The sequence below is a fragment of the Bombina bombina genome, chromosome 3 (genome assembly GCF_027579735.1).
Source record: "Bombina bombina isolate aBomBom1 chromosome 3, aBomBom1.pri, whole genome shotgun sequence".
In the NCBI taxonomy this organism is placed as follows: Eukaryota; Metazoa; Chordata; class Amphibia; order Anura; family Bombinatoridae; genus Bombina; species Bombina bombina.
Genome location: NC_069501.1, coordinates 1,231,702,338 through 1,231,729,932, shown reverse-complemented (window position 1 = coordinate 1,231,729,932; position 27,595 = coordinate 1,231,702,338). Strand labels below are relative to the sequence as shown.

The 27,595-nt window shown below is 40.6% G+C and overlaps 1 protein-coding gene across 4 annotated transcripts in view; it reads left to right on the top strand.

Annotated features, from left to right (window-relative positions):
• Positions 1-27,595, top strand: part of FCHSD2 (FCH and double SH3 domains 2) — an 816,168-nt gene that overhangs the window by 750,926 nt on the left and 37,647 nt on the right. For all 4 annotated transcript variants that reach the window (XM_053708714.1, XM_053708715.1, XM_053708716.1 and 1 more), the window contains 3 exons: positions 3,513-3,733; positions 24,752-24,881; positions 26,843-26,925. In XM_053708714.1, the coding sequence (XP_053564689.1) occupies positions 3,513-3,733; positions 24,752-24,881; positions 26,843-26,925 (434 nt within the window). The remainder of the gene's footprint in view (positions 1-3,512; positions 3,734-24,751; positions 24,882-26,842; positions 26,926-27,595) is intronic.

Here is a 27,595-nt window from a genome sequence, read left to right as displayed (position 1 = left end):
AAGAAGGAGAATTCCTTCAGACCAGTTCTGGATCTAAAAATATTGAATCGTTATGTAAGGATACCAACATTCAAAATGGTAACTGTAAGGACTATCCTGCCTTTTGTTCAGCAAGGGCATTATATGTCTACAATAGATTTACAGGATGCATATCTGCATATTCCGATTCATCCAGATCACTATCAGTTTCTGAGATTCTCTTTCCTAGACAAGCATTACCAGTTTGTGGCTCTGCTGTTTGGCCTAGCTACAGCTCCAAGAATTTTTACAAAGGTTCTCGGTGCCCTTCTGTCTGTAATCAGAGAACAGGGTATTGTGATATTTCCTTATTTGGACGATATCTTGGTACTTGCTCAGTCTTCACATTTAGCAGAATCTCATACGAATCGACTTGTGTTGTTTCTTCAACATCATGGTTGAAGGATCAATTTACCAAAAAGTTCATTGATTCCTCAGACACAGGTAACCTTTTTAGGTTTCCAGATAGATTCAGTGTCCATGACTCTATCTTTGACAGACAAGAGACGTCTAAAATTGATATCAGCTTGTCGAAACCTTCAGTCACAATCATTCCCTTCGGTAGCCTTATGCATGGAAATTCTAGGTCTTATGACTGCTGCATCGGACGCGATCCCCTTTGCTCGTTTTCACATGCGGCCTCTTCAGCTCTGTATGCTGAACCAGTGGTGCAGGGATTACACAAAGATATCTCAATTAATATCTTTAAAACCGATTGTACGACACTCTCTGACGTGGTGGACAGATCACCATCGTTTAGTTCAGGGGGCTTCTTTTGTTCTTCCGACCTGGACTGTAATTTCAACAGATGCAAGTCTTACAGGTTGGGGAGCTGTGTGGGGGTCTCTGACAGCACAAGGGGTTTGGGAATCTCAGGAGGTGAGATTAACGATCAATATTTTGGAACTCCGTGCAATTTTCAGAGCTCTTCAGTCTTGGCCTCTTCTAAAGAGAGAATCGTTCATTTGTTTTCAGACAGACAATGTCACAACTGTGGCATACATCAATCATCAAGGAGGGACTCACAGTCCTCTGGCTATGAAAGAAGTATCTTGAATTCTGGTATGGGCGGAATCCAGCTCCTGTCTAGTTTCTGCAGTTCATATCCCAGGTATAGACAATTGGGAAGCGGATTATCTCAGTCGCCAAACGTTACATCCGGGCGAATGGTCTCTTCACCCAGAGGTATTTCTTCAGATTGTTCAAATGTGGGGACTTCCAGAAATAGATTTGATGGCCTCTCATCTAAACAAGAAACTTCCCAGGTATCTGTCCAGATCCAGGGATCCTCAAGCGGTAGCAGTGGATGCATTGTCACTTCCTTGGAAGTATCATCCTGCCTATATCTTTCCGCCTCTAGTTCTTCTTCCAAGAGTAATCTCCAAGATTCTGAAGGAATGCTCGTTTGTTCTGCTGGTAGCTCCAGCATGGCCTCACAGGTTTTGGTATGCGGATCTTGTACGGATGGCCTCTTGCCAACCGTGGACTCTTCCGTTAAGGCCAGACCTTCTGTCGCAAGGTCCTTTTTTCCATCAGGATCTCAAATCCTTAAATTTAAAGGTATGGAGATTGAACGCTTGATTCTTAGTCAAAGAGGTTTCTCTGACTCTGTGATTAATACTATGTTACAGGCTCGTAAATCTGTATCTAGGGAGATATATTATAGAGTCTGGAAGACTTATATTTCTTGGTGTCTTTCTCATCATTTTTCCTGGCATTCTTTTAGAATTCCGAGAATTTTACACTTTCTTCAGGATGGTTTGGATAAAGGTTTGTCTGCAAGTTCCTTGAAAGGACAAATCTCTGCTCTTTCTGTTCTTTTTCACAGAAAGATTGCTAATCTTCCTGATATTCATTGTTTTGTACAAGCTTTGGTTCGTATAAAACCTGTCATTAAGTCAATTTCTCCTCCTTGGAGTTTGAATTTGGTTCTGAGGGCTCTTCAAGCTCCTCCGTTTGAACCTATTGCATTCATTGGACATTAAATTACTTTCTTGGAAAGTTTTGTTCCTTTTGGCCATCTCTTCTGCCAGAAGAGTTTCTGAATTATCTGCTCTTTCTTGTGAGTCTCCTTTTCTGATTTTTCACCAGGATAAGGCGGTGTTGCAAACTTCTTTTAAATTTTTACCTAAGGTTGTGAATTCCAACAACATTAGTAGAGAAATTGTGGTTCCTTCATTATGTCCTAATCCTAAGAATTCTAAGGAGAACTCATTGCATTCTTTGGCTGTAGTTAGAGCTTTGAAATATTATGTTGAAGCTACTAAGAATTTCCGAAAGACTTCTAGTCTATTTGTTATCTTTTCCGGTTCTAGGAAAGGTCAGAAGGCCTCTGCCATTCCTTTGGCATCTTGGTTGAAATCTTTAATTCATCATGCTTATGTCGAGTCGGGTAAAACTCCGCCTCAAAGGATTACAGCTCATTCTACTAGGTCAGTTTCTACTTCCTGGGCGTTTAGGAATGAAGCTTCGGTTGATCAGATTTGCAAAGCAGCAACTTGGTCTTCTTTGCATACTTTTACTAAATTCTACCATTTTGATGTGTTTTCTTCTTCTGAAGCTGTCTTTGGTATAAAAGTACTTCAGGCAGCTGATTCAGTTTGAATCTTCTGCTTATATTTTCAGTTTTTTTCTTTATAAGATTTTAACTTTATTTTTGGGTGTGGATTTTTTTCAGCGGAATTGGCTGTCTTTATTTTATCCTTCCCTCTCTAGTGACTCTTGCGTGGAAGATCCACATCTTGGGTAGTCATTATCCCATACGTCACTAGCTCATGGACTCTTGCTAATTACATGAAAGAAAACATAATTTATGTAAGAACTTACCTGATAAATTCATTTCTTTCATATTAGCAAGAGTCCATGAGGCCCACCCTTTTTGTGGTGGTTATGATTTTTTTGTATAAAGCACAATTATTCCAATTCCTTATATTTATGCTTCGCACTTTTTTCTTATCACCCCACTTCTTGGCTATTCGTTAAACTGATTTGTGGGTGTGGTGAGGGGTGTATTTATAGGCATTTTGAGGTTTGGGAAACTTTGCCCCTCCTGGTAGGAATGTATATCCCATACGTCACTAGCTCATGGACTCTTGCTAATATGAAAGAAATGAATTTATCAGGTAAGTTCTTACATAAATTATATTTTTTTGTCTGCAGCTAATTTGCAATGCAATTTTCAACTACTGCACTAGATACAACTTTAAATATTGCTTTATTCTCATATTTGCATTGCACACATTGCAATTGATCTGGTGCTTTAGTGTAACTGACAAATTTACAATTTTATTTTATTTAAAAATGACCTGCAGAAAATGTTTCACTAAAAAAATCTCATCGCAGAAAGTGAAAAAAAGTTCTGTCTCTGGGTCTGTTATTTGATATTGTATTAAGACTAATTGTTATTTAGCGGCACACAAATGATTGGCTTATTACTTAACACCCTATTGACACACATGTCCCTGCTTCCTTCTCTCTCCTTATGTTCTCTTTAGTTTGTTTTGTAAAAGCACTTTATGATTATGATGGCCAGACGGAAGATGAGCTGTCATTCCCAGAAGGAGCAATCATCCGAATACTGAACAAGGAGAATCAGGACGATGATGGATTCTGGGAAGGAGAGTTCAATGGTCGTTTTGGAGTTTTTCCTTCTGTGTTAGTTGAAGAACTATCTGGTTCTGAGAATGGTGATTCCCAGTGGGTTGGAGATTGTCAGGTATTTATACTGGTCTAAAATAAAACTTTTTCATCATTTAGGTCACCAAGCTCACATTCTAATTTATTATTTACACTGTACTACGTATGAGCATTTCATTATTACTTGGAATCTGTTTTTAGCCCCTGCAAACTTGTCACAAACATTCTAGGTGAACATATGATTTTGATTCAGTTGATTCAAGGGTTAACCAAACTACTTTCTTACGCTGATGTAAAGCCCAAATGAATAGATTAAAACACGAGAAATGCAACTACACATACACATACATACAGGTACAAACTCCCAAAACCAGGAATTCCAAAATACAGACTTTTCATTAATATTTCCAAAAAATTACCATTTTCCCCCACCAGTAAGTCACAATATTCTCTGCCTGTGTCTTTGTTTTTTGTGTTCTGAAATGTAAATAGTCTATATTTGTTTAAAACAAAACATATTACCTTTCTGATTACAATACTGTACTATCTTTGTGATTAGTACAAGTTATACAAAAGTATTACAAATATTGAAAGAAGTGTACCAGCGCTATCAAAACTAATGACCGAATAAATAAAAAATAAAAATATAATAAACTACAATAAAAATGTAGGTGTGCTGATACAATTGATGAAATGTCCTCAGATGTTAGAAAACCCACAAGGTAGCAACCAAAAGTCATAGAAAGCCACCAAAATGAAGGCAAAAAAACCCAACAGTACTTGGTAATTTACTTCCCAAAAGATATGGCAAGCAAAGTCTGAGTGAAGGGAGCCGTGTGGACAATACTCCCTGAAGTAACTGCAAAACGAAAAAGGAAAAAACAAAGCACACATGCTACTCTAAGCGTAGTAGTTTAATAAATACAAAAAAGCGCAAGATAAAAATACTTACAATGTGCATATCCAAAGTTCAAATGAATCTGTCGCACTGAGTACCTCCGTGTTGATCCCGTTACTTATTCCTGGCTTAGCCTCGTCTGCTGCATATGTATTCTAATGCAGTTGCTCCCAATTGCGTCCACAATTAAAGCAGACTGTGTTATCCGGCAGTTGAACACCTAGTGCCATCTCAAACAGGTTTGTCTAATAAGGTTATTGATACCTTGATTTAGACCAGGAAAACCATTCACCAGGCATTTTTATCATTAGGTTTGGAAACTCTTTTAGCAAGAAAATAGGAAGAAGGGATATAAAGGGGTTTAGTGCACTCACTCTCGTTATAAGTATATCTCCTAAGACTTAACTTTTATTCTACCATAATTTAAAAATATGACAATAAACACTATAATTTTCCTTCTTAATATAAGGAGAGTCCACAGCATCATTCCTTACTGTTGGTAAATACTGAACCTGGCCACCAGGAGGAGGCAAAGACACCCCAGCCAAAGGCTTAAATACCTCTCCCACTTCCCCCAGTCATTCTTTGCCTTTCGTCACAGGAGGATGGCAGAGAAGTGTCAGAAGATTTCAGAGTAGTTCCTTAGGAAGGGTATCTGCCCTTCGATATTGGACTGGAGTTTTAAGTAGTCTTGTCAGCCTCTCAGTGAGAGCATTGACGAAAGTTATAGAGTCTGGAGATGCAGGGAGAGTCTTTCTGCGAACCCATCCAGACTACCTGCTAACAGCTCCTAAGCAATCTGTGTTGACGAGTTTCATTGCCTGCTTGTTTTCTCACTCAAGTCCATGTCAGGAGCGATGCTAAAAGACTGTCACACTTGAGAGGCTGTGTTTCTGTACCACAGCATGGATTCTGGTAAGATCGTTTCAATTTTTACATATGTTGAAAACGCTAGAAGACATGGTCACAGTATGGCTCCTTTTATCTTAATAGAATCATGGGTTAATATCTCCTGAGGGGGATTATTGAACAGTGGGGATCGATCAAATATGATTTGATTTTATGCTGCTTTATGTGTGAGATTTTATTGGGCTCATAGGCTGTTATGTGGCTGGAACACACAGGTTTCTTTCATATAATTATAGAGTCCATGAGCTAGTGACGTATCGGGTATACAATCCTACCAGGAGGGGCAAAGTTTCCCAAACCTCAAAATGCCTATAAATACACCCCTCACCACACCCACAATTCAGTTTTTACAAACTTTGCCTCCTATGGAGGTGGTAAAGTAAGTTTGTGATTGATTTTCTTCTGTGATATGCGCTTCTCAGCATTTTGAAGCCCGATTCCTCTCAGAGTACAGTGTTTGTCAGAGGGATGTGAAGAGAGTATCACCTATAGATTCTATGGTTTTCCTCACGGGAAATCTTTTCAAAGGGTCTCTGTTATCGGTCGTAGAGATTCAGCTCCTACCTCCCTTTTCAGATCGACGATATACTCTCATATTCCATTACCTCTATTGATACTTTTTCAGTACTGGTTTGGCTATCTGCTATATGTGGATGGTTGTCTTTCGGGAAGTATGTTTTCATTACTTAATGGTTTGGCACTTTATGTATTAATAAGGAAATGTATGCTTACCTGATAAATTTGTTTCTTTTACAATATGACAAGTCCACGGATTTCATCCTTACTTATGGGATATCGCCTCCTGGTCAGCAGGGTACAAATGTTGAAGGCTTACCGAATGGATATGCACCGTGCTGTGACCGGTGCCCTCTGGCAGACTAACACTTGCAGTGGTTAGCACACTGGATAGAACGCTGCTCCGCTGTGTCCTTAACACCGGAAGGCTGGCTGTTGTGTTCAGAGAGTCTTTGTAACTGAACAGTGGATAGAGTTGGTAATGCACCTTTAGTGCAAACAAAGGCAGAAGACAACTTCCGAAGGTATAAAATAACAAGTTTTTATTCCATAAAAAAAACTGCAAAACGTTTCTCGACCGTAAACTGGTCGTTTCCTCAGGCATTAACAATTTGGATGTTTGGATGGAATAAAAACTTATTTTATACCTTCGGAAGTTGTCTTCTGCCTTTGTTTGCACTAAAGGTGCATTACCAACTCTATCCACTGTTCAGTTACAAAGACTCTCTGAACACAACAGCCAGCCTTCCGGTGTTAAGGACACAGCGGAGCAGTGTTCTGCCAGAGGGCACCGGTCACAGCATCCATTTGGTAAGCCTTCGCCATTTTTACCCTTCGGTCCTACTAAGACTGTTTCACACTATGTGGCGCCCTCTTCTTTCTGTTTAACTGCTTGAAGAACCTTTCTCCCAAAAACAGCCTCAGATGAAGCAAAAGTATCAGATTTGTAAAATTTGGAAAAAGTATGAAGAGACGACCAAGTTGCAGCCTTGCAAATTTGTTCAACAGAAGCATCATTTTTAAGTGCCCATGAGGAAGCCACAGCCCTAGTAGAATGAGCCGTAATTTGTTCTGGAGGCTGCTGTCCAGCAGTCTCATATGCAACACGGATGATACTCTTCAGCCAAAAAGAAAGAGAGGTATCCGTAGCTTTCTGACCCCTACGTTTCCTAGTAAAAACAACAAATAATGAAGATGTTTGACGAAAATCCTTAGTCGCCTGCAAGTAGAACTTCAAGGCACGGACTACGTCCAAATGATGTAACAGACACTCCTTCTTAGAAGAAGGGTTAGGACACAAGGAAGGAACAACAATTTCCTGATTAATATTCTTGTTAGAAACAACCTTAGGAAGAAAACCAGGTTTGGTACGTAACACCACCTTATCAGCATGGAAAATAAGATAACGAGAATCACATTGTAAAGCCGAAAAGCTCAGAAACTCTGCGAGCAGAAGAAATAGCAACCAAAAATAAAACTTTCCAAGATAACTTAATATCTATGGAATGCATGGGTTCAAACGCAACCCCTTGAAGAACGTTAAGAACTAAATTCAAACTCCAAGGAGGAGCAATTGGTCTAAACACAGGCCGGATTCTAGTCAGGGCCTGACAAAAAGATTGAACATCTGCCAGACGCTTGTGTAACAAAATAGACAAAGCAGAAATCTGTCCCTTTATGGAACTTGCTGACAACCCTTTCTCCAATCCTTCTTGGAGAAAGAATAAAATCCTGGGAATCCTAACCCTACTCCATGAGTAGCCCTTGGATTCGCACCAATAAAGATATTTACGCCATATCTTATGGTAAATTTTTCTAGTAGCAGGCTTGCATGCCTGAATCAAGGTATCAATGACCGCATCAGAGAACCCCCCGCTTAGATAAAATCAAGCTTTCAATCTCCAAGCAGTCAGCTGTAGAGAAATTAGATTTGGATGATGGAAGGGTCCCTGAATGAGAAGGTCCTGCCTCAATGGAAGCTTCCACGGTGGCAGAGAGGACATGTCCACCAGATCGGCATACCAAGTCCTGCGAGGCCACGTAGGAGCGATTACAATCACCAAAGCCCTCTCCTGTTTGATCCATGCAATAACCCGGGGAAGGAGAGCAAACAGTGGAAACACATAAGCTAGGTTGAACGACCAAGGCATCTATCAGTTCGGCCTGAGGATCCCTGGACCTGGATCCGTATCTCAGGAGCTTGGCATTCTGACGAGACGCCATCGGAGCCAATTCCGGTCTGCCCCACCTGAGAATCAGGGTGGCAAAAACCTCCGGATGGAGTTCCCACTCCCCCGGATGAAACGTCTGTCTGCTCAAAAAATCTGCCTCCCAGTTGTCCACTCCTGGGATGTAGATTGCTGACAGATAACAAGAGTGAGCCTCCGCCCACCGAATTATCTTGGATACTTCTGTCATGGCTAAGGAACTCCTTGTTCCTTCCTGATGATTGATGTAAGCCACAGTTGTGATGTTGTCCGACTGAAATCGGATGAATTTGGCTGAAGCCAACTGAGGCCAAGCTTGAAGCGCATTGAATATTGCTCTCAACTCATTGATGGGAAGTAGAGACTCTGATCAAGTCCACACACCCTGAGCCTTCAGGGAATTACAGACTGCACCCCATCCTAGTAGACTGGCGTCCATTGTCACTATCACCCATGAAGGTCTGCGGAAGCACGTCCCTTGGGACAGATGATCCAGCGACAACCACCAAAGAAGAGACTCTTGTCTCCTGATCCAAATCTATCTGAGCAGACAAATCTGCATAATCTCCATTCCACTGTCTGAGCATGCTCAGTTGTAGAGGTCTGAGCTGAAAACAAGCAAACGGAATGATATCCATTGCCGCCACCATCAGTCCAATTACCTCCATGTACTGAGCCACTGATGGCCCAGGATTGGACTGAAGGGTTCGGCATGTATTCAGAATCTTTAACTTTCCGATTTCCGTCAAGAAGATTTTCATGGATACGGAATCTATTAGAGTTCCCAGGAAAGGAACCCTTGTCTGTGGAATTAGTGAACTCTTTTCTAGATTCACCTTCCACCCATGAGTCCTTAGAAAGGACAGAACCATGTCGGTATGAGACTTTGTCAGTTGGTAAGACGACGTCTGGATTAGAATATCGTCCAGATAAGGCGCCACTGTAATGCCCTGCGGTCTGAGAACCGCTAGCAAAGACCCTAGAACCTTCGTGAAGATCCTGTGTGCCGTGGCCAACCCGAAGGGAAGAGCCACGAAATGAAAATGTTTGTCCAGGAAGGCAAACCTTAGAAACTGGTGATGATCTCTGTGGATAGGAATGTGAAGATATGCATCCTTTAAGTCCACGGTAGTCATATATTGACCCTCCTGGATCAATGGAAGAATTGTCCGAATCGTCTCCATCTTGAAGGATGGGACTCTGAGAAACTTGTTTAGACTCTTGAGATCTAAATTGGTCTGAACGTGTTCCCTCTTTTTTGGGAACCACGAAAAGATTTGAGTAAAACCCCTGCCCCTGTTCCTGTATTGGAACGGGACAAATTACTCCCATAGTGGAGAGGTCTTTTACACAACGTGAGAACGCCTCTCTTTTTGTCTGGTCTACAGACAATCGTGAAAGAAGAAACCTTCCCCTTGGGAGGGAATTTTTGAACTCCAGTTGATACCCCTGGGACACGATCTCTAGTGTCCAGGGATCCTGAACATCTCTTATCCAAGCCTGGACAAAGAGAGAAAGTCTGCCTCCTACTAGATCCGGTCCCGGATCGGGGACCGCCCCTTCATGCTGTCTTGGGAGCAGCAGCGTGCTTCTTGGGTTGTTTACCCTTGTTCCAAGCCTGATTGGGTCTCCAGACGGGCTTGGCTTGTGCCAAGTTCCCTTCCTGTTTAGCGGAAGAGGAAGAATGGACTCCCTTGAAATTTCGAAAGGAACGAAAATGACTCTGTCTCCTTTGTTTAGATGTCTTATCCTGAGGGAGGAGGTGACCCTTACCTCCCGTAATGTCAGAAATTATCTCTTTCAATTCAGGCCCGAATAGGGTCTTTCCTTTGAAAGGGATAACCAAAAGCTTAGATTTAGAAGACACATCCGCAGACCAAGATTTTAACCATAAGGCTCTGCGTGCTAAAATGGAAAATCCTGCATTCTTAGCCGCCAACTTGGCGATTTGAAAAGCGGCATCCGTAACAAAAGAATTGGCCAGCTTAAGGGCCTTAATTCTATCCATTATTTCTTCCAAAGGAGTCTCAGTCTTAAGGGACTCTTCTAAGGCGTCAAACCAAAAGGCAGCCGCAGTTGTAACTGGTACAATGCAGGCCGTCGGTTGTAATAGAAACCCTTGATGAACAAATAGCTTCTTTAGAAGACCCTCCAACTTCTTATCCATGGGGTCTTGAAAGCACAACTATCCTCAATGGGGATAGTCGTACGCTTAGCCAGGGTAGAGATAGCTCCCTCCACCTTAGGAATCGTTTGCCACGAATCCCTAACAGAGTCAGCTATAGGATACATTTTCTTAAAGTCAGGAGAGGGTGAGAACGGGATACCCGGTCTTTCCCATTCCCGCGCAACAATTTCCGAAATTCTCTTAGGAACCGGAAAAACATCTGAATAAGAAGGAATCTCTAAGTATTTGTCCATCTTACACAATTTCTCTGGTGGTACCACAATAGAATCACAGTCGCTAAAACCTCCCGAAGTAACAGGCGGAGATGTTCAAGCTTAAATCTGAAGGACATGACGTCCGAGTCTGTCTGAGGTAACACACTTCCTGATTCAAAAATTTCCCCCTCAGACAGAAGCTCCCTACCCCCTAAATCAGATCCCTGGGAGGGCATATCAGAGATGGCTAACAAAGCTTCAGAAGTCGCAGGGACCGCATGGGTTTCTGTCCTGCATCGTTTGCCCTGTAACACAGGCAATTTAGACAAAACCTCTGTGAGAGTGGATAACATAACTGCAGCCATATCTTGCAAAGTGAAAGAAGTAGACGCCGTAGAAGAGCATGGCGTCGTTTGTGCGGGCGTTAAAGGCTGTGACGCTTATCAGTCTGAGAACCATCATTGGAGATATCTTTCTTAAAATTCTTAAACAAAATTTGCTCCTTACATTCTAAAGCCCTTTCAATGCATGTAGGGCACAATGTACCAGTGGATTCCACAATAGCATCCAAACACATTGGACATGTAACGTGTTCAATGTCCTCCATAATAACAGATTTGAAAATGCAAGCATGGTCGAATCACTGTTAAAATAATCAATTTAACCAAAAAAATTCAGTGAACTGTGTCCTTAAACGTTACACAGAGAACACAATTATTACATTAATTTAGTCTCAATTAGGAGCGGCTCAAAGTATGCTTTTGCACCCTTATAAGGGGCCCTGCTAATACCCCAGTCACCTCTCTGCAGCTCTGCTGCGGTTCCTACCTGCCTCCGTGACCACCGCTATCCTCCAACAGCGTGACTAGGACCGCTTGCAGATAATAATGACAAGCGGACCTAGTAGCTGCACCAGAACACTGCCTTCAAGTTGTCGGAGCTTGATCTATGCGTAACTGTGCTATCTGAGCGCGCGAAGACAAGCCCTGCCCGTCGTGGGCGTAAACAACATCAAAACCCGGGAAGCTAAGAAATGGCGATCTAACGCCATGTACCGCAAAACAAATATACAGTGAAACACACCATATTACATTTCCGCAGCGTCAGCCCAAAAAACACTCTAATCAAAAGTTATGCCCGTATATGTACTCGCATTTGAGCAGTGCAATAACCTCCCAGAGCTTCCGGCCATTGTAACTGAGACCGGACTGTCAGGGAAACTTTAACCGTATGTGGGTTGTCATCTGCTTCTACTATAAATGACATTCCGCCCACTAGTATAGCCAGCCCTATTTAGAGCCTACAAACATTGATCCTGTTCTGTTTTGGATCCTGTTAAAATATAATAGGATAGCACAGTTTTCTTCTGAGAATAAGTAATAAAGCCCCAGAAATAAAAAAGACTGTACCTACCTCCATGCTGAGGAACAGCATGCAACTCCTCACAGTGTCAATAGATCCACTTCTTCTCCTGAGGTCCTGTGAAGAAAGAAAGGTCTTAGGAAACATTAACTAAGTCCAGGTCCAGGCAGCACCAATATGGGAGGCGTAGTGAGACTAAAATCTCACAAGTTCCCCTAACTGGTTCTTTCAGAAGCTGCGCAGCAGTAAAATAGTAAACTTTGGTACCATTTAAAAATGAAAAACACTTAATTGAAGAATGTAAACTAACACCTCACTTTACTTCATTCCTATCACTAACACAGGCAAATAGAATGACTGGAGGGGTAGGGAAGGGAGGGGCTATATATGCATCCCTGCTGTGGAGCTCTTTGCCTCCTCCTGCTGACCAGGAGGCGATATCCCATAAGTAAGGATGAAATCCGTGGACTCGTCATATCTTGTAAAAGAAATAAAGTTTTGAATATATGTATTGTACTTATATTTGCCATGAGTCAGGTTTATGTATATTTCCTTTTGCAAACTATCAGTTTCAAAATTGGGAAACATATTTAGGAAGTTATTTTTTTCTTACCTGGGGTATAGTCTTTTCTTCAAATTGACTGCTTTTTCATTAATTTTCACGGGCAAAATTAGGCTCGCGAGGACGCAAAATGCTGATATTTATTGCGCCATTCTTGGTGCAAATTTTTTTTAGGGTGACGAGTTCAATGATGCAAATTCGTCATTTGCGGCGTCTTAGTTGATGCCAGGTTTCCTTGCACAACGTTGCATCTGCCATGACGTGAGTTGCGTCATTTCCAGATGTTGTTAACGCCAAAAAATGTAATTTTGCATTGTGCGTCATACTTAGCGCCAAATAATTTAATTATTTAAACCCCACTTCCTATATGCCTCTGGCCTTTTTTATGCTCAGAGGGCTATGCTGTTTGCATTTTTTTTCCATTCCTGAAACTGCCATATAAGGAAATTGATAATTTTGCTTTATATGTTGTTTTTTTCTATTACATTTGCAAGATGTCTCAATCTGATCCTGTCTCAGAAACCACTGTTGGAACCCTGCTGCCTGATAACAGTTCTACCGAAGCTAAGTGTATCTGTTGTAAGTTAGCAGAAATTATATCTCCAGCTGTAGTATGTAACAGTTGTCATGATAAGCTTTTACATCCAGAGAATAATGTATCCATCAGTACTAGTACAATGCCTGTTGTTCCTTCAAAATCTAATGTACATGATATCCCTGTGAGTATAAAAGATTTTATTGCTGATGCGATTCAGAATTCTGTGTCTGCTATTCTGCCTTCTAATAAACGTAAAAGGTTTTTTAAAACTTCTCATAAGGTTGATGAAATTTAAAGTGACCGACAACATACTGAATTATCCTCCTCTGATGAGGATCTATCTGGTTCACAAGATCCTACCTCAGATATTGACACTGACAAATCTACTTATCTCTTTAGGATGGAGTAAATTCGTTCCTTGTTAAAAGAGGTGTTGATTACTTTGGATATTGAGGAAACTAGTCCTCTTGATACTAAAACTAGTAAACATTTAAATTCTGTTTATAAACCTCCTGTGGTTACTCCAGAAGTTTTTCCAGTTCCTGATGCTATATGATTTCAATGGAATGGAATAGGCCTGGTACTTCTTTTATTCCTTCTTGTAGGCTTAAAAAGTTGTATCTTTTGCCAGCAGTTAGATTGGAGTTTTGGGAAAAAAATCCCCAAAGTTGATGGGGCTATTTCTACTTTTGCCAAACGTACTACTATTCCTATGGAAGATAGTACTTCTTTTAAGGATCCTTTAGGTAGGAAATTTGAATCTTATCTACGGAAAGCTTATTTATTTTCTGGCTACATTCTTAGGCCTGCTGATGTTGCAGCTGCATCAACTTTTTGGTTCGAAAGCTTAGCGCAACAGGAAACAGATCCTGATTTGTCTAGCATTGTTCGCTTGCTTCAACATGCTAATCATTTTATCTGTGATGCTATTTTTGATATCATCAATATTGATGTTAAATCTATGTCTTTAACTATTTTAGCTAGAAGAGCTTTGTGGCTCAAATCAGGGGTGGAACTACCGGTGGTGCAGCAGTCAAGATCGCGAACGGGCCCCCAGGAGGTGCCCCAGCATCAGCACATTTTTTCATATTTTTTTATTTTTTATTTTTTTTTAACATAATTTCTCCCCTTCAGTCTCAATCATTCCCTTCAGTGGCTATGTGCATGGAAGTTTTAGGTCTCATGACTTCAGCATCGGACGCGATCCCCTTTGCTCGTTTTCATATGAGACCTCTTCACAATTAATATCCTTAAATCCCAATGTTCGATTCTCTCTGACTTGGTGGTTAGATCACCATCGTATAGTTCAAGGGGCCTCTTTTGTTCGTCTAACCTGGACTGTAATCACAATAGATGTAAGTCTTTCAGGTTAGGGAGCTGTCTGGGGATCTCTGACAGCAGAAAAAGTTTGGAAATCTCAAGAGGCGAGGTTACCAATCAATATTTTAGGGCTCTTCAGGTTTGGCCTCTGTTGAAGAGAGAACCGTTCATTTGTTTTCAGACAGACAATATCACAACTGTGTTATATGTCAATCATCAGGGTGGGACTCACAGTCCCCTAGCTATGAAAGAAGTATCTTGGATACTTTCTTGGGCAGAATCCGGTTTTTGTCTAATATCTGCGGTACATATCCCAGGTGTAGACAATTGGGAAGAGGATTATCTCAGCCATCAGACTTTACATCCGGGGGAGTGGTCTGTCCATCCAGATGTGTTTTTTTCAGATTGTTTAGATGTGGGGTCTTCCAGAAATAGATCTGATGGCTTCCCATCTAAACAAGAAACTTCCCAGGTACTTGTCCAGGTCTAGGGATCTTCAGGCCTGAGTCGGTGGATGCATTAGCAGTTCCTTGGTTTTACCAACCTGCTTATATCCTCCCACCTCTAGTTCTTCTTCCAAGAGTGATCTCCAAGATCATAATGGAACAATTGTTTGTGTTTCTGGTAGCTCCAGCATGGCCTCACAGGTTCTGGTATGCAGATCTTGTCCTGATATCCAGTTGCCAACCTTGGTAACTTCCTTTAAGACCAGACATTCTGTCTCAAGGACCGTTTTTCCATCAGGATCTCAAATCGTTAAATTTGAAGGTATGGAAATTAGTGCTTAGTCATAGAGGTTTCTCTGACTCAGCGTTTGATACTATGTTACAGGCTCGTAAAACTGTTTCTAGGAAGATTTATTATCGAGTTTGGAAGACTTACATTTCATGGTGTTCTCATAAATTCTCCTGACATTCTTTTAGAATTCCTAGAATTTTACAGTTTCTACAGGATGGTTTGGATAAAGGTTTGTCTGCAAGTTCCTTGAAGGGACAAATCTCTGCTCTTTCTGTTTTATTTCACAGAAAGATTGCTAAGCTTCCTGATATTCACTTTTGTGCAGGCTTTGGTCCGTATCAAGCCTGTCATTAAGTCATTCTCTCCTCCTTGGAGTCTTAATTTGGTTTTGAAGGCTTTACAGGCTCCTCCTTTTGAGCCTATGCATTCTTTGATAATTAAACTACTTTCTTGGAAAGTGTTGTTCCCTTTGGCTATCTCTTCTGCTAGAAGAGTTTCCATATTATCTGCTCTTTCTTGTGAGTCTCCTTTTCTGATTTTCCATCAGGATAAGGCAGTTATGCGGACTTCATTTACATTTTTACCTAAAGTTGTGAATTCTAGCAACATTATTAGGGAGATTTTTGTTCCCTCTTTGTGTCCTAGCCCTAAGAATTCTTTGGAGAGATCCTTACATTCTCTGGATGTTGTAAGAGCTTTGAAATATTTTGTTGAAGTTACTAAATATTTCAGGAAGACTTCTAGTCTGTTTGTTGTCTTTTCTGGTTATAGGAAAGGTCAGAAAGATTCTGCCATTTCCTTGGCATCCTGGTTAAAGCTTTTGATTTATCAGGCTTATTTGGAGTCGGGTCAGGCCCCGCCTCAGAGAATCACATCTCATTCTACTAGATCAGTTTCCACTTCCTGGGCTTTTAAGAATGAAGGTTCAGTTGATCAGATTTGCAAAGCAGCAACTTGGTCTTCTTTGCATACATTTACTAAATTCTACCGTTTTGATGTATTTGCCTCTTAGGAAGCAGTTTTTGGTAGAAAAGTTCTTCAGGCAGCTGTTTCAGTTTGATTCCTCTGCTTATGTTTTAAGTTTTTTCTTTTCAATTATGAGAAAAACGTATTTTTTGGATGTGTATTTAATTTTTTTCAGCAGAAAACGGCTGTTTTTATTTTTATCCCTCCCTCTCTAGTGACTCTTCTATGGAGTACCACATCTTGGGTATTACTATCCCATATGTCACTAGCTCATGGACTCTTGCCAATTACATGAAAGAAAAGATAATTTATGTAAGAACTTACCTTTTAAATTTATTTATTTCATATTGGCAAGAGTCCATGAGACCCACCCTTTTTATGGTGGTTATGTTTTTTTTGTATAAAGCACAATTATATTTCCAGTTCCTTTTTTTTTATGCTTTTTACTCCTTTTTCTATCATCCCACTACTTGGCTATTCGTTAAACTGAATTGTGGATGTGGTGAGGGGTGTATTTATAGGTATTTTGAGGTTTGGGAAACTTTGCCCCTCCTGGTAGGATTGTATATCCCATACGTCACTAGCTCATGGACTCTTGCCAATATAAAAGAAATTAATTTATCAGGTAAGTTCTTACATAAATTATGTTTTTTACTTTCACTTTGAGTTCTGTGCAGCTTGTAGCTTGGCTTGCTTTTTCTCTTAGCAGGGGCGGTCCTGCCCGGGAGTGGTCTTGCTTTCATTTCCTCTTTCCTGACTGAGCTGGCTGTGGGAGAAGATGCCTGTTTCTCTGTATTGTCTGGGTCCGGGATGTGTTGAGTGCCTCAGCCATTGGGAGTATAAGGGGCCATTTTTGAAAAGTAGAAATTGTTTAGTTTTTTGTGTCCTGCTGTTATTAGCTTAAGCTATGGAGGATTCTGTTAGAATATTAGAGGGTACTCCCTCTATTCCAAATAGTAATACCTGTTTATATTGTGAGGAGGCCTTGGTATGTCCGCCCTCTGTTATGTTCCACATGCCTTGACAACGTTATTCGGTCAAAGAAGGTTAACCCTTTTAGTACCACTGAGCCGTCCATCTCTGAGGACTCGCCGTCCCGTGATGTGCACACCCTACATTCATCTCCTTCTACACACGCAGCTTCCGTCCATCTGGAGGGGGCCGTTTAACGCACAGTTACAAACAGCGGTATCTGCAACCCTCAGTGCTTTACCTCGCCCTGCTAAGCACAAGTGAAAGGTTAAACATAGCTCTCCTGCCCCGGGGTCATCATGTAATTTATTGGATTTAACTGCTGTCTCAGTTATCTGAGGATGAGTTGCCCTCAGGCTTCAGAGGGTGAACTTTCTGGGACAGAGTCTTTTGTCTCTAAACCTCCTGCGGAGGAACCAGCATTTAGATTTAAGATTGAACACTTACGTTTTCTTCTAAAGTTAGTCCTGTCTACATTAGAGGTTCCAGAGGCCAAGCTGCCTGCTGAACCTTTGATTCCTAAATTAGACAGAGTTTAAGAGGACAGGGTAGTACCTTTTACCTTTTCCTGTGCCTGTAAAGATGGTGAATGTCATTAAGAATGAATGGGACAGAATTGGATCTTCCTTTTCCCCTTAGTCTTCCTTTAAAAATTATTCCCTGTCCTGGACTCTCAATTGGAGTTGTGGGGTTCCGTCCCTAAGATGGATGGCGCTATCTCCACGCTTGCCAAATGCACTACTATCCCACTTGGGGATAGCTCGTTGTTCAGAGAGCCGATGGATAAAAAGATAGAAACTCTTCCAAACAAAATGTTTCAACATACTGGATATTTGTTTCGACCGGCATCGGCTGTTGCCGTGATTGCTTGAGCAGCTACCTACTGGTGCGACTCCTTATTGGATTTAATCAAGGTGGAGGGTCCTCTCGGCGTTATCCAGGAAAGAATTAAGGCTTTGAAAATTGCTTATTCTTTTAGCTGTGATGCAAACATGCAGATTCTTCGCCTTAAAAGGACACTGAACCCACATTTGTTCATCTGTAATTCAGAAAGAGCATGCAATTTTAAGCAACTTTCTAATTTACTCCTATTATCAATTTTTCCTCGTTCTCTTGCTATCATTTTTTTTAAAAATAAGGCATCTAAGCTTTTTTTTTTGTTTCAATACTCTGGACAGCACTTTTTTATTGGTGGATGAATGTATCCACCAATCAGCAAGGACAACCCAGGTTGTTCACCAAAAATGGGCCGGCATCTAAACTTACATTCTTGCATTTCAAATAAAGATACCAAGAGACTGAAGATAATTTGATAATAGGAGTAAATTCGAAATTTGCTTGAAATTTCATGCTCAATCTGAATCCCGAAATTAAATTTTTGGGTACAGTGTCCGTTTAATGCTAAGGCTTTTGGTTTTTCGGTTCAGGCCCGTCGGGCGCTCTGGCTGAAATCCTGGTCTGCAGATATGACTTCTAAGTCCAGACTGCTTTCTCTCCCCTTTAAGGGAAAGATTTTATTTGGTCCAGGCCTGGACTCCATTACCTCCACGGTTACAGGGGGCCTTCCTACTGCAAGATAAAAAGTCTAAGGGACAAGTTTCTCATTTTCGTTCCTTTTGTTCTGATAAATCCCAACATTATCGGTCCTCCGCTAAGCCCGAGCAAGCCAAGAGTACTTGGAAGCTGGCTCAGTCCTGGAAAAAGTCCAAGCAGAACAAGAAGCCCGCCGAGACTAAATCGACATAAAGGGGCGGCCCTCGATTCAACTTTGGATCGTGTAGGGGGCAGACTGTCGCTCTTTTCAGGCGCTTGGTTTGGGGACGTGCAGGATTCATGGGTCCTGAAGGTCATAGCTCAGGGATACAAGATAGGTTTCAAGTCTCATCCACCCAAGGGTAGATTTCTCCTCTCAAGCCTGTCATCCAGACCAAAAAAGAGGGAAGCCTTTCTGGGGTGCATGCGGGATCTGTCATCCTTAGGGGTCATTATCCTGGTGCCTATCGCAGAAAGACGTTTGGGATACTATTCAAACCTTTCTGTGGTCCCAAAGAAGGAGGGAACTTTCCACCCTCTTCTGGACCTAAAGTGCTAAAACAAATTTATGAATGTCCCCTCGTTCAAGATGGAGACGATAAGGTCCATCCTTCCCTTAGTTCAGGAATGACATTTCATGACCACTATTGATCTGAAGGATGCTTACCTTCACGTTCCAATCCACAAGGACCACTTCCAGTTCCTTACATTTGCAGTTCTGGACCAGCACTTCCAGTTCATTGCACTTCCGTTTGGTCTAGCTACTGCTCCAAGCATTTTTGCGACGTTTCTAGGGGCTCTTCTAGCAGTTGCTAGAACCCGGGGTATAGCAGTAGCTCCATACTTGGACGATATTCTGGTACAAGCACTATGTTTTTGTCTGGTGGAAGACCATTCGGAATCTCTCCTCTCTCTTCTTCGATCTCATGAAATGAAGATAAACCTAGAAAATAGTTTGCTTATACCAAGCACCAGGGTGGAAATCCTGGGTACTATAATAGACTCCATAGACATGAGGATATTTCTAATAGACCAGAGACATTGCAAGCTAGCTTCGTCTTGCCCTCCGGACCTCCAGAGACATTGCAAGCTTGCTTCGTCTTGCCCTCCTCTGTGGCTCAGTGTATGGAGGTGATTGTTTCATGGTGTCCAGCATGGTCATCATTCCCTTTGCCAGGTTCTGTCTCAGACCGTTGCAACTGTGCATGCTGAGGCAGTGGAACGACGATCATTCGGATCTGTCTCAACAGATTTCTCTGGACAACCGGTCGATATCCAATCCACAAGGACTTTTTAACATTTAACACAGAAATAAAATGTGAATAAGATTATATGTCTGCAAAAGGAGGTACCCTGTGCCCACAGTCTGTGAGGTTTGACCCCCTATTACTGTATATAGTAACACTGTTTAACCCACCAGTACTGTATAAAGTGAGTCAGTGACACAGTCTGTAATCTACCGGTAAGATGGCTGGCCTGACCCTACCCGCCCCAGTAATTTATAAAGTGACTACAGTAGTCTGTGACATGGTCCAGCCCCCCCGTACTGTATATAGTGATACTGTATAGTGACACTGTTTACCCCCTCCCCCATGCTGTAGTAACAAGGACTGTAATTTGCTGGTTCCACAAACATACACACACAGTCACATACATACACAGTCACATACATACACACAAACACCAATGGGTAAAACAGACTAACCCTTGTAGTCAGAGACGCTAGTAAAGCATCATGTCACACTCACATGATATCAGTGCAGGCAGTGGCAGGTCAACGTTTTTTTTTTTTTTTGTTTGTTTTTAAGCTGGACCCCCACCCTTGGGGGCCCAGTCGCAATTGCGACCTCTGCACCCCCTGTAATTTCGTCCCTGGTACACTGTCCCTTTTAATAATGTTAACTGCACCTAATTCCTGCTCAGGCAAATCAGCTCTAGTATTAAGAAAACTACAGAAATCCAGGTTATCTCTGCTTGAGTTCATGTGGCGCAATACAAACTGTTTATTGCTAATCCGTGTGAGGCTAAAAATGTTTGAAGTTTAGACACAGTTACAGAGTTTGGTCTTTGGAACAATAAAGTTCGGCTCCTTTAACCTGCTTGTGTAATCTAGTATCTGGTAAAAACCGTCTTCATCTCAAATTTTCTAAATTGGTCATTTTTACAATTGTGTCCTCATATACACCTAATTAACTATTGGTACAAAAAAGAATGCATAATCAGACATAACTTGTGATAGAGCCACCTGTATTTAAAGAGACAGTGTACGATAAAATTGGATTCCCTTTAATCTTTTTCCAATGACTCGTTATACAAGTTTAAAATGCATGGGATATACTTTTATCCTTTAGGTATATTGTTGCACATAAAATAGCTGTTTCTATGAAGATAGGCATCCTTCAGATCAATAAAGGACATGAATTGCCCCTGTTTAACAAGAAGGATAGTTCAAATGGTTTCCATCTTGAAAGAAGGAACCATGAAAAGCTTATTTAAAGTTTTCAAATCCAGAACATGTCTGTTTGAGTAGAAACCCTGACCCTGTTCCAATTCCCGAACTGGAACTATTACGCCCATAGACAGATCTGAAATTGTTTAAAAAAGGTTCTTGCCTTTACAGGACTCCTTGAAACATGAGACAGAAGAAACCTTTCCCCTGGGAGGCCTTGATCTGAAACCTATTTTGTATCCTTCATAAAAAATGCTCAGAATCCAAGGATCTTGAACAGAATGAAACCAAGTCCCCTGATTAGGTGCTTCACCTTCATGCACACTTGGTAGTTGAAACAGTCTTTTGAACGGTTTTGATCTGTTCCAATTAGGGTTTGGCTTCCAGGAGAAACCAGGAGAACCCGGCTTCTGTGAAGAGATGGAGGACTTCTGTTTTTTAGATTGACAAAAAGAGAAAAAAATGGTTAAAATCGTGGATTTACCTTTTAGACCTTTATTCTGAGGGCGAAAGGCACCTTTCTCCCCAATCACTGTAGAAATAATGTCATCCAAACAATACCATTCCTTTAAGAAGAGACAAAATTCTGAATTAAGAAACCATGTCAGCAGACCATGATTTCAACCATTAAGCCCTTCTAGTCAAAACCGCCAGTGCCATATTCTTAGCATTAATCTTAATAACATCATCAACAGAATCACAAATGAAAGCATTAGCTGTTTTTAACCCCTTAAGTACCAAGGATGTGCTATGTACGTCCTCAAAGAAACAACAGTTAAGGACCAAGGACGTACATAACATATCCTCAGTTAAACTGAGCGCTGAAAGTGATGGCTTCCAGACGCTCTCAGGGTATTGCAGCAATGATATTGAGGCATCATGCAATACCCTTTAGGCAACTACCAATGCAGAGAGGGTCACTCTGTGGCCCTTTCTTCGTCGGCCAGCGATGGTGCAGATCGTTGGTGGCGTGGGTGGGCTTGGAGGGAGGTGGGCGGCCCATCAAAGAAGGAGGCGGGAAGAGATTTGTGAAGGCGGCGGGAGCGGGTGGGACCCCTGCTCCAAGCTACGTCATGTCAGTCAGTGGGAAGGAGGGAGGTGGCAGAAGGAGGGAGAGGGGATCCTATGTGGGATCCGTTTCTGGAAAGGGATCTGGGAGGGAGAGGGGGATATGATGGGGGGGGCAGCTACACTACGGAATTTTTTATTTATTTAAATATCAATAATTTAGAGCAAACTGCCAGTACCTAAGATGGTGTCCAATAGGTAGAGGGGGGAGGCTTAGGGAGCTGTTTGGGGGGATCAGGGAGGTATGGGGGTAATGGGGGATCCTACACTTCAGGAAAAAAAAAAAACACCTTTATTTTTATACTGGCAGACTTTCTGCCAATACTTAAGATGGGGGTCACCATTGAGGGGTGGGGGAGGGAAGAGAGCTATTTGAAAGGAGTCAGGGAGGTATCAGGGTGTAGGAAGTGTCAGGTGGGAGGCTGATCTCTACACTAAAGCTAAAATTAACCCTACAAGCTACCTAATTAACTCCTTAACTGCTGGGCATAATAAAAGTGTGGTGCACAGCGGCATTTAGTGGCCTTCTAATTACCAAAAAGCAATGCCAAAGCCATATATGTCTATTTCTGAACAATGGGGATCCAAGAGAAGCATTTACAACCATTTGTGCCATAATTGCACAAGCTGTTTGTAAATAATTCAGTGAGAAACCTAAAGTTTGTGATCGCATTTGGCAGTGAAATTATGTCATTAAATATACCAAAATGGGCCTAGATCAATACTTTGGGTTGTCTACTAAAAGAAAGAAAAAAAAAAAAATATATATATATATATATATATACATGTTAAGAGTTATTCAGGGATTCCTGACAGATATCAGTGTTAAAATGTAACTCACGCTAATTTTCATAAAAAATGGTTTGAAAATAGCAACATGCTATTGCTATAGTGTACTTATTGCCCTATAACTTGCAAAAAAGCAAAGAACATGTAAACATTGGGTATTTTTAAACTCAGGATAAAATTTTGAAACTATTTAGCTTGGGAGTTTTTTGGTGGTTGTAGATGCGTAAGAGATTTTGGGGGTCAAAGTTAGAAAAAGTTTTTTTTTTAATTTTTCATTATATTTTATTTAAAAAAATATAGTAAATTATATGATATTATGAAAAGTCCATTTAATGTCGAGAAAACCTGTATATAATATGTGTGGGTACAGTAAATGAGTAAGATGAAAATTACAGCTAAACACAAACACTGCAGTAATGTAAAAATAGCCCTGGTCCTTAACGGTAAGAAAATTGAAAAATGGCCTAGTCACTAAGGGGTTGAGTTTAAATGTGTTAGAAAACTCTTCACAATTAGAATGCTCAGATAAACCCTTTACATCAAAGGGTAGAGGCTTCTGCAACACAAGCAATAGCAATTGCTGGCCTAAAAAGAAAACCTGCTTGCAAAAAGGCATTTATATGAAAAGATTCTAATTTCCTATCCATGTGGTCTCTAAAAGAGGGACCTATCTTCCTGATGAATAGTAGTCCACTTAGACAAAGTAGAAATATTCACATCTACTTTTAGGAATAGTTTCCCAAAGCTTTGTTACAAGCAGGTAAAGGAAACATCCTTTTAAATCTTTGAGCAGGATTAAAATGGAGACCAGTCTTAGACCACTCTTAGAAATTATCTCAGAGATTGCATTAGCAACTGGAAATACTTCAGGTGACTTAACAGAAGACTTAAAAGTCCAACTGTTTAATTGTGGATAATTAGGGCTCACTGTGTAAATGAGTTTGTCCATTTCTCTATCAGCAATTAATATCTAGTTTGTAGCCACATTACAAAAGCAAAAGGTCTTTACTCTTCTTTTAAAATTATAAATCTACAGGTGTCAACAACAAACAATAATGCAGCGCTGTCTAGATAAATAATTTACAAACTGACAAACTAAATAAGGAATGAATAATTTTACTATACGTGATCAAACACTTTATATTACATTCTCAAAAGAGAAGATGTCCACAGCACTATAAGTGATAAACTTTATTGCAGCATACAAGACCAGTAAATGTGCGATGTTTCAGGATCAAATGCCCTTAATCATGCATTTACTGGTCTTTTAAACAGTTTATCACTTATAGTGCTGTGGACATCTTCTCTTTTGGGGTTTTACCTTACCTTGAACCTAGCCGAGGCTCTTGTCCAACGTGCACTATCTCGGATGGGTGTTACAGGTGCTGAGCTCTATCTTTCAATTGAGTTATATTGCAATCTGTGTTTCATGCCCCTTTAAATATGGTAACTATCTTGATTGAAAGCAATCCAATAGTTAAACGGACATTATACACTCATTTTTTCTTTACATAAATGTTTTGTAGATGATCTATTTATGTAGCCCATAAAGTTGGTATTTTTAAATGTATAGTTTTGCTTATTTTTAAATAACATTGCTCTGATTTTCTCAAAGTTTTATAAGAATACCGTCAGCTTGCTCCTGTTTGTGTAAAGGGTATTTTCATATGCAAAAGAAGGGGGGGGGTCTTATTTCCCACTTGCAGTGGGCTTTCCAGCTACCTTTTCAACAGTGCTAAACTGAGAGCTTCTAAGTAAATATTTAAACAGTTTTATACTGGATTTTTACATCTGTATCTGTGCATCTTATTCTTTATAGTAGTGTCTATTACATGCAGTTATATGAAAATTGGTGTTTACTGTCCCTTTAATCTTTTCTTTTTTTCAGGTATCTCCATCACCAAAACCTCAGTCTTCTCTTCCTCCTCTGCCCCTGTATGACCAACCTCCCACCAGTCCAATATTTAGTCCAGATAAAAGGAGCTCCCAGTTTGTCCCTCCGTCACCTACTGTAAATGGTAAGTTCTCTCTGTAGAAATGTAACCTCTTAATCGGTGTCTTATCGGTGATAAAAACTAGAGATAACACATCAATAAAACATGTTTATATCAGAATGATATTACATAAGGAGCTGTTGATTTTAAATGTCCTACATATGCTCCTCTTGAAGTCTGGCCTTGGGAGTAGTCAACAAGAGCTTTGTTGGGTCTTTTATTTATTAGTGTAGAATTATTCTGGCAAATTTTGATGACCCTACATCTCTTCCTACGGATTATCTGTTCTCCATGCAACCTTCTCTACCTGCTGATGGAAGTGCACATTTACTGTAGCCTTTAAATCAGAAACACTAAGCTTACCCGGAGCTCTTTGATCTTCAGTGGCCTACTAGGCATGAGCATTGGATCATTTGTGAGGTTCAGAATGTGGAATAAAGTGGCTGCCCGTGGCATTCAGCTCTTTTCTGAGCTGAATTTCCTTTTTGTCAAAGTGCAAAACACTTAGATCTGTGCACGTGGGAATCCCGCGAGTGGCCGCCTTCTTCCGCATTTGGATCCTCACGATTTATCCGATGCACATACACTATGGCCTACCCGTTACATACTAAGGGTTAGGGAGAACAGAGGGGATTTTTGACATTGAAGTCAAGTGTAGAATTATATACTAGGTTAATCAAATATAGTAGTTTAAAAAAATTACACTTTATTAACATATATGCTCAATCAATGTTACCACAGGGAGAAATGCTGCCTTGGGTATATAGAAATGGGTATATTCACCTCCAAACTATTACTGTAATGACCTAATTAGGTCAGCATAAACCTGTTGATAATCACACAAGTAAAAAAGAAGATGCTAAAGTGGGCAGTTTAGGGATGAGATAGATCACTTCCACCACTATAATTTCAGCAGTCTCTTCCACAATGCATCTAAATTTAGAAATTAAAAATATATAAATAGGGCTAGTGAACCCGGTGTGTGTGTGTGTGTGTCTAGTCACTAAAGTAATAGAAGGGTATGGCAACAACAGCAGGATTTCAGAGGTTAATTCACACTTATCACATGTATTCATACATTTGCATAAGACAAGCAATGCGCTTGAGGGCGTCGTCCTACCTGCGTACTGCTTTGAGTGAACAAAGTCAGCCGATTGCTAGCTCATATCCCTAAGCACTAAAAAACAAATCAAACACCATATATCCACAGCATTCACTATCCAAGTTCAAGCATACCAGTTAAGCATAAGGATATCTAAGTGTTAGTTTTGCTTGCATAAGCCAGTACTATAAGGGGTTCGTTATATGAGTGTCCCCAGTTACAATGTAGTTATATAGTCAGTCTTAGCTACATAGTATACTTAATTAATCACTAAGTACCAGCTTTATTGCAGCCCAACATAGTATCAAAGTTATAACCTACCTAGAATGGTGTAGGTGAAACACACTCGACACCAGGCCACGCCCACCGACGCGTTTCCGTCAGATGTACGTGACTTCGCATTTCTACCTGTGGTAACGTTGATATGTTAATAAAGTGTAATTTTTTAAACTACTATATTTGACTACCCGTTACATACGCCTCAGCCATGAATGAACTGCCGCTTATAAATATGTTGTGTGCGACGGGTGAATTCCAGGGGTTGCTATTGACTGCTCTGCCTTTACCCAGGCAGACTACTATTTTCCTTTAATATATGGTTGATGGTTACTGTGTTTTTGTAAATGTTAAGTGGGTGTCATATTATTGTCGCAGTCTAAATGGTTTGCAGCTTATGTTATTTACTGTTTCATATGTTCCCAATGATCTAAAATGAATAACTAAACAATAAAAAAATAGCAGAAACATTACCCAGCATTTGTTATAAATGTATATGTTGGATATTGCATTAGTCAATATAGAAGTCAACATAAAGCCAACTGGATTTTTTGGTTTATATTAAAAACACCCATGCTTCTTTCTTTGTTTTTTTTTTTATTTATAGAAAATAGCATCACTTTGGATTCTCCAGGGATGTCCCAGCCTCCAAGGACCACCCCAGAGACCTACCATAGCAAGCTGAGACCTGTAAGTCAGTAAAACAAATGGTTGTGCTCAGCTGCCTGTAGTCCAGTGTTCTGGGATTGCACAGCAAAGAAAAAACTATCAAATACAAGTGATACAAGGAAACCCAACTAATGCTCTTAAAGGGACAGTCTAGTCCAAAATAAACATTCATGATTCAGATAGAGAATGTAATTTCTCCTACATTGGTGTGTCCGGTCCACGGCTTCATCCTTACTTGTGGGATATTCTCATTCCCTACAGGAAGTGGCAAAGAGAGCACAACAGCAGAGCTGTCCATATAGCTCTAGCTCCGCCCCCCAGTCATTCTCTTTGCCGCTCTGTACAAGTAGCATCTCCACGGGGGTGGTAAAGAGTGTGTTAGTTGTAGTTTTTTATTTCTTCTATCAAGAGTTTGTTATTTTAAAATAGTGCCGGTGTGTACTATTTACACTGCAACAGAAAATGAAGAAGATTTCTGTTAAAGAGGAGTATGATTTTAGCACCAATAACTAAAATCGATGCTTTTCCCACGCAGGACTGTTAAATCAGAGAACTTTCAAGGGGGAACAGTTTGCAGGCTTATCTGCTTCAGGTATGATCAGTCATTTTTCTAACAAAACCAAGTAATGCTAGAAGACTGTCAGTTATCCCTTCTGGGATAGGTAAGCCATTTTCTTAGACTCAGTAACAG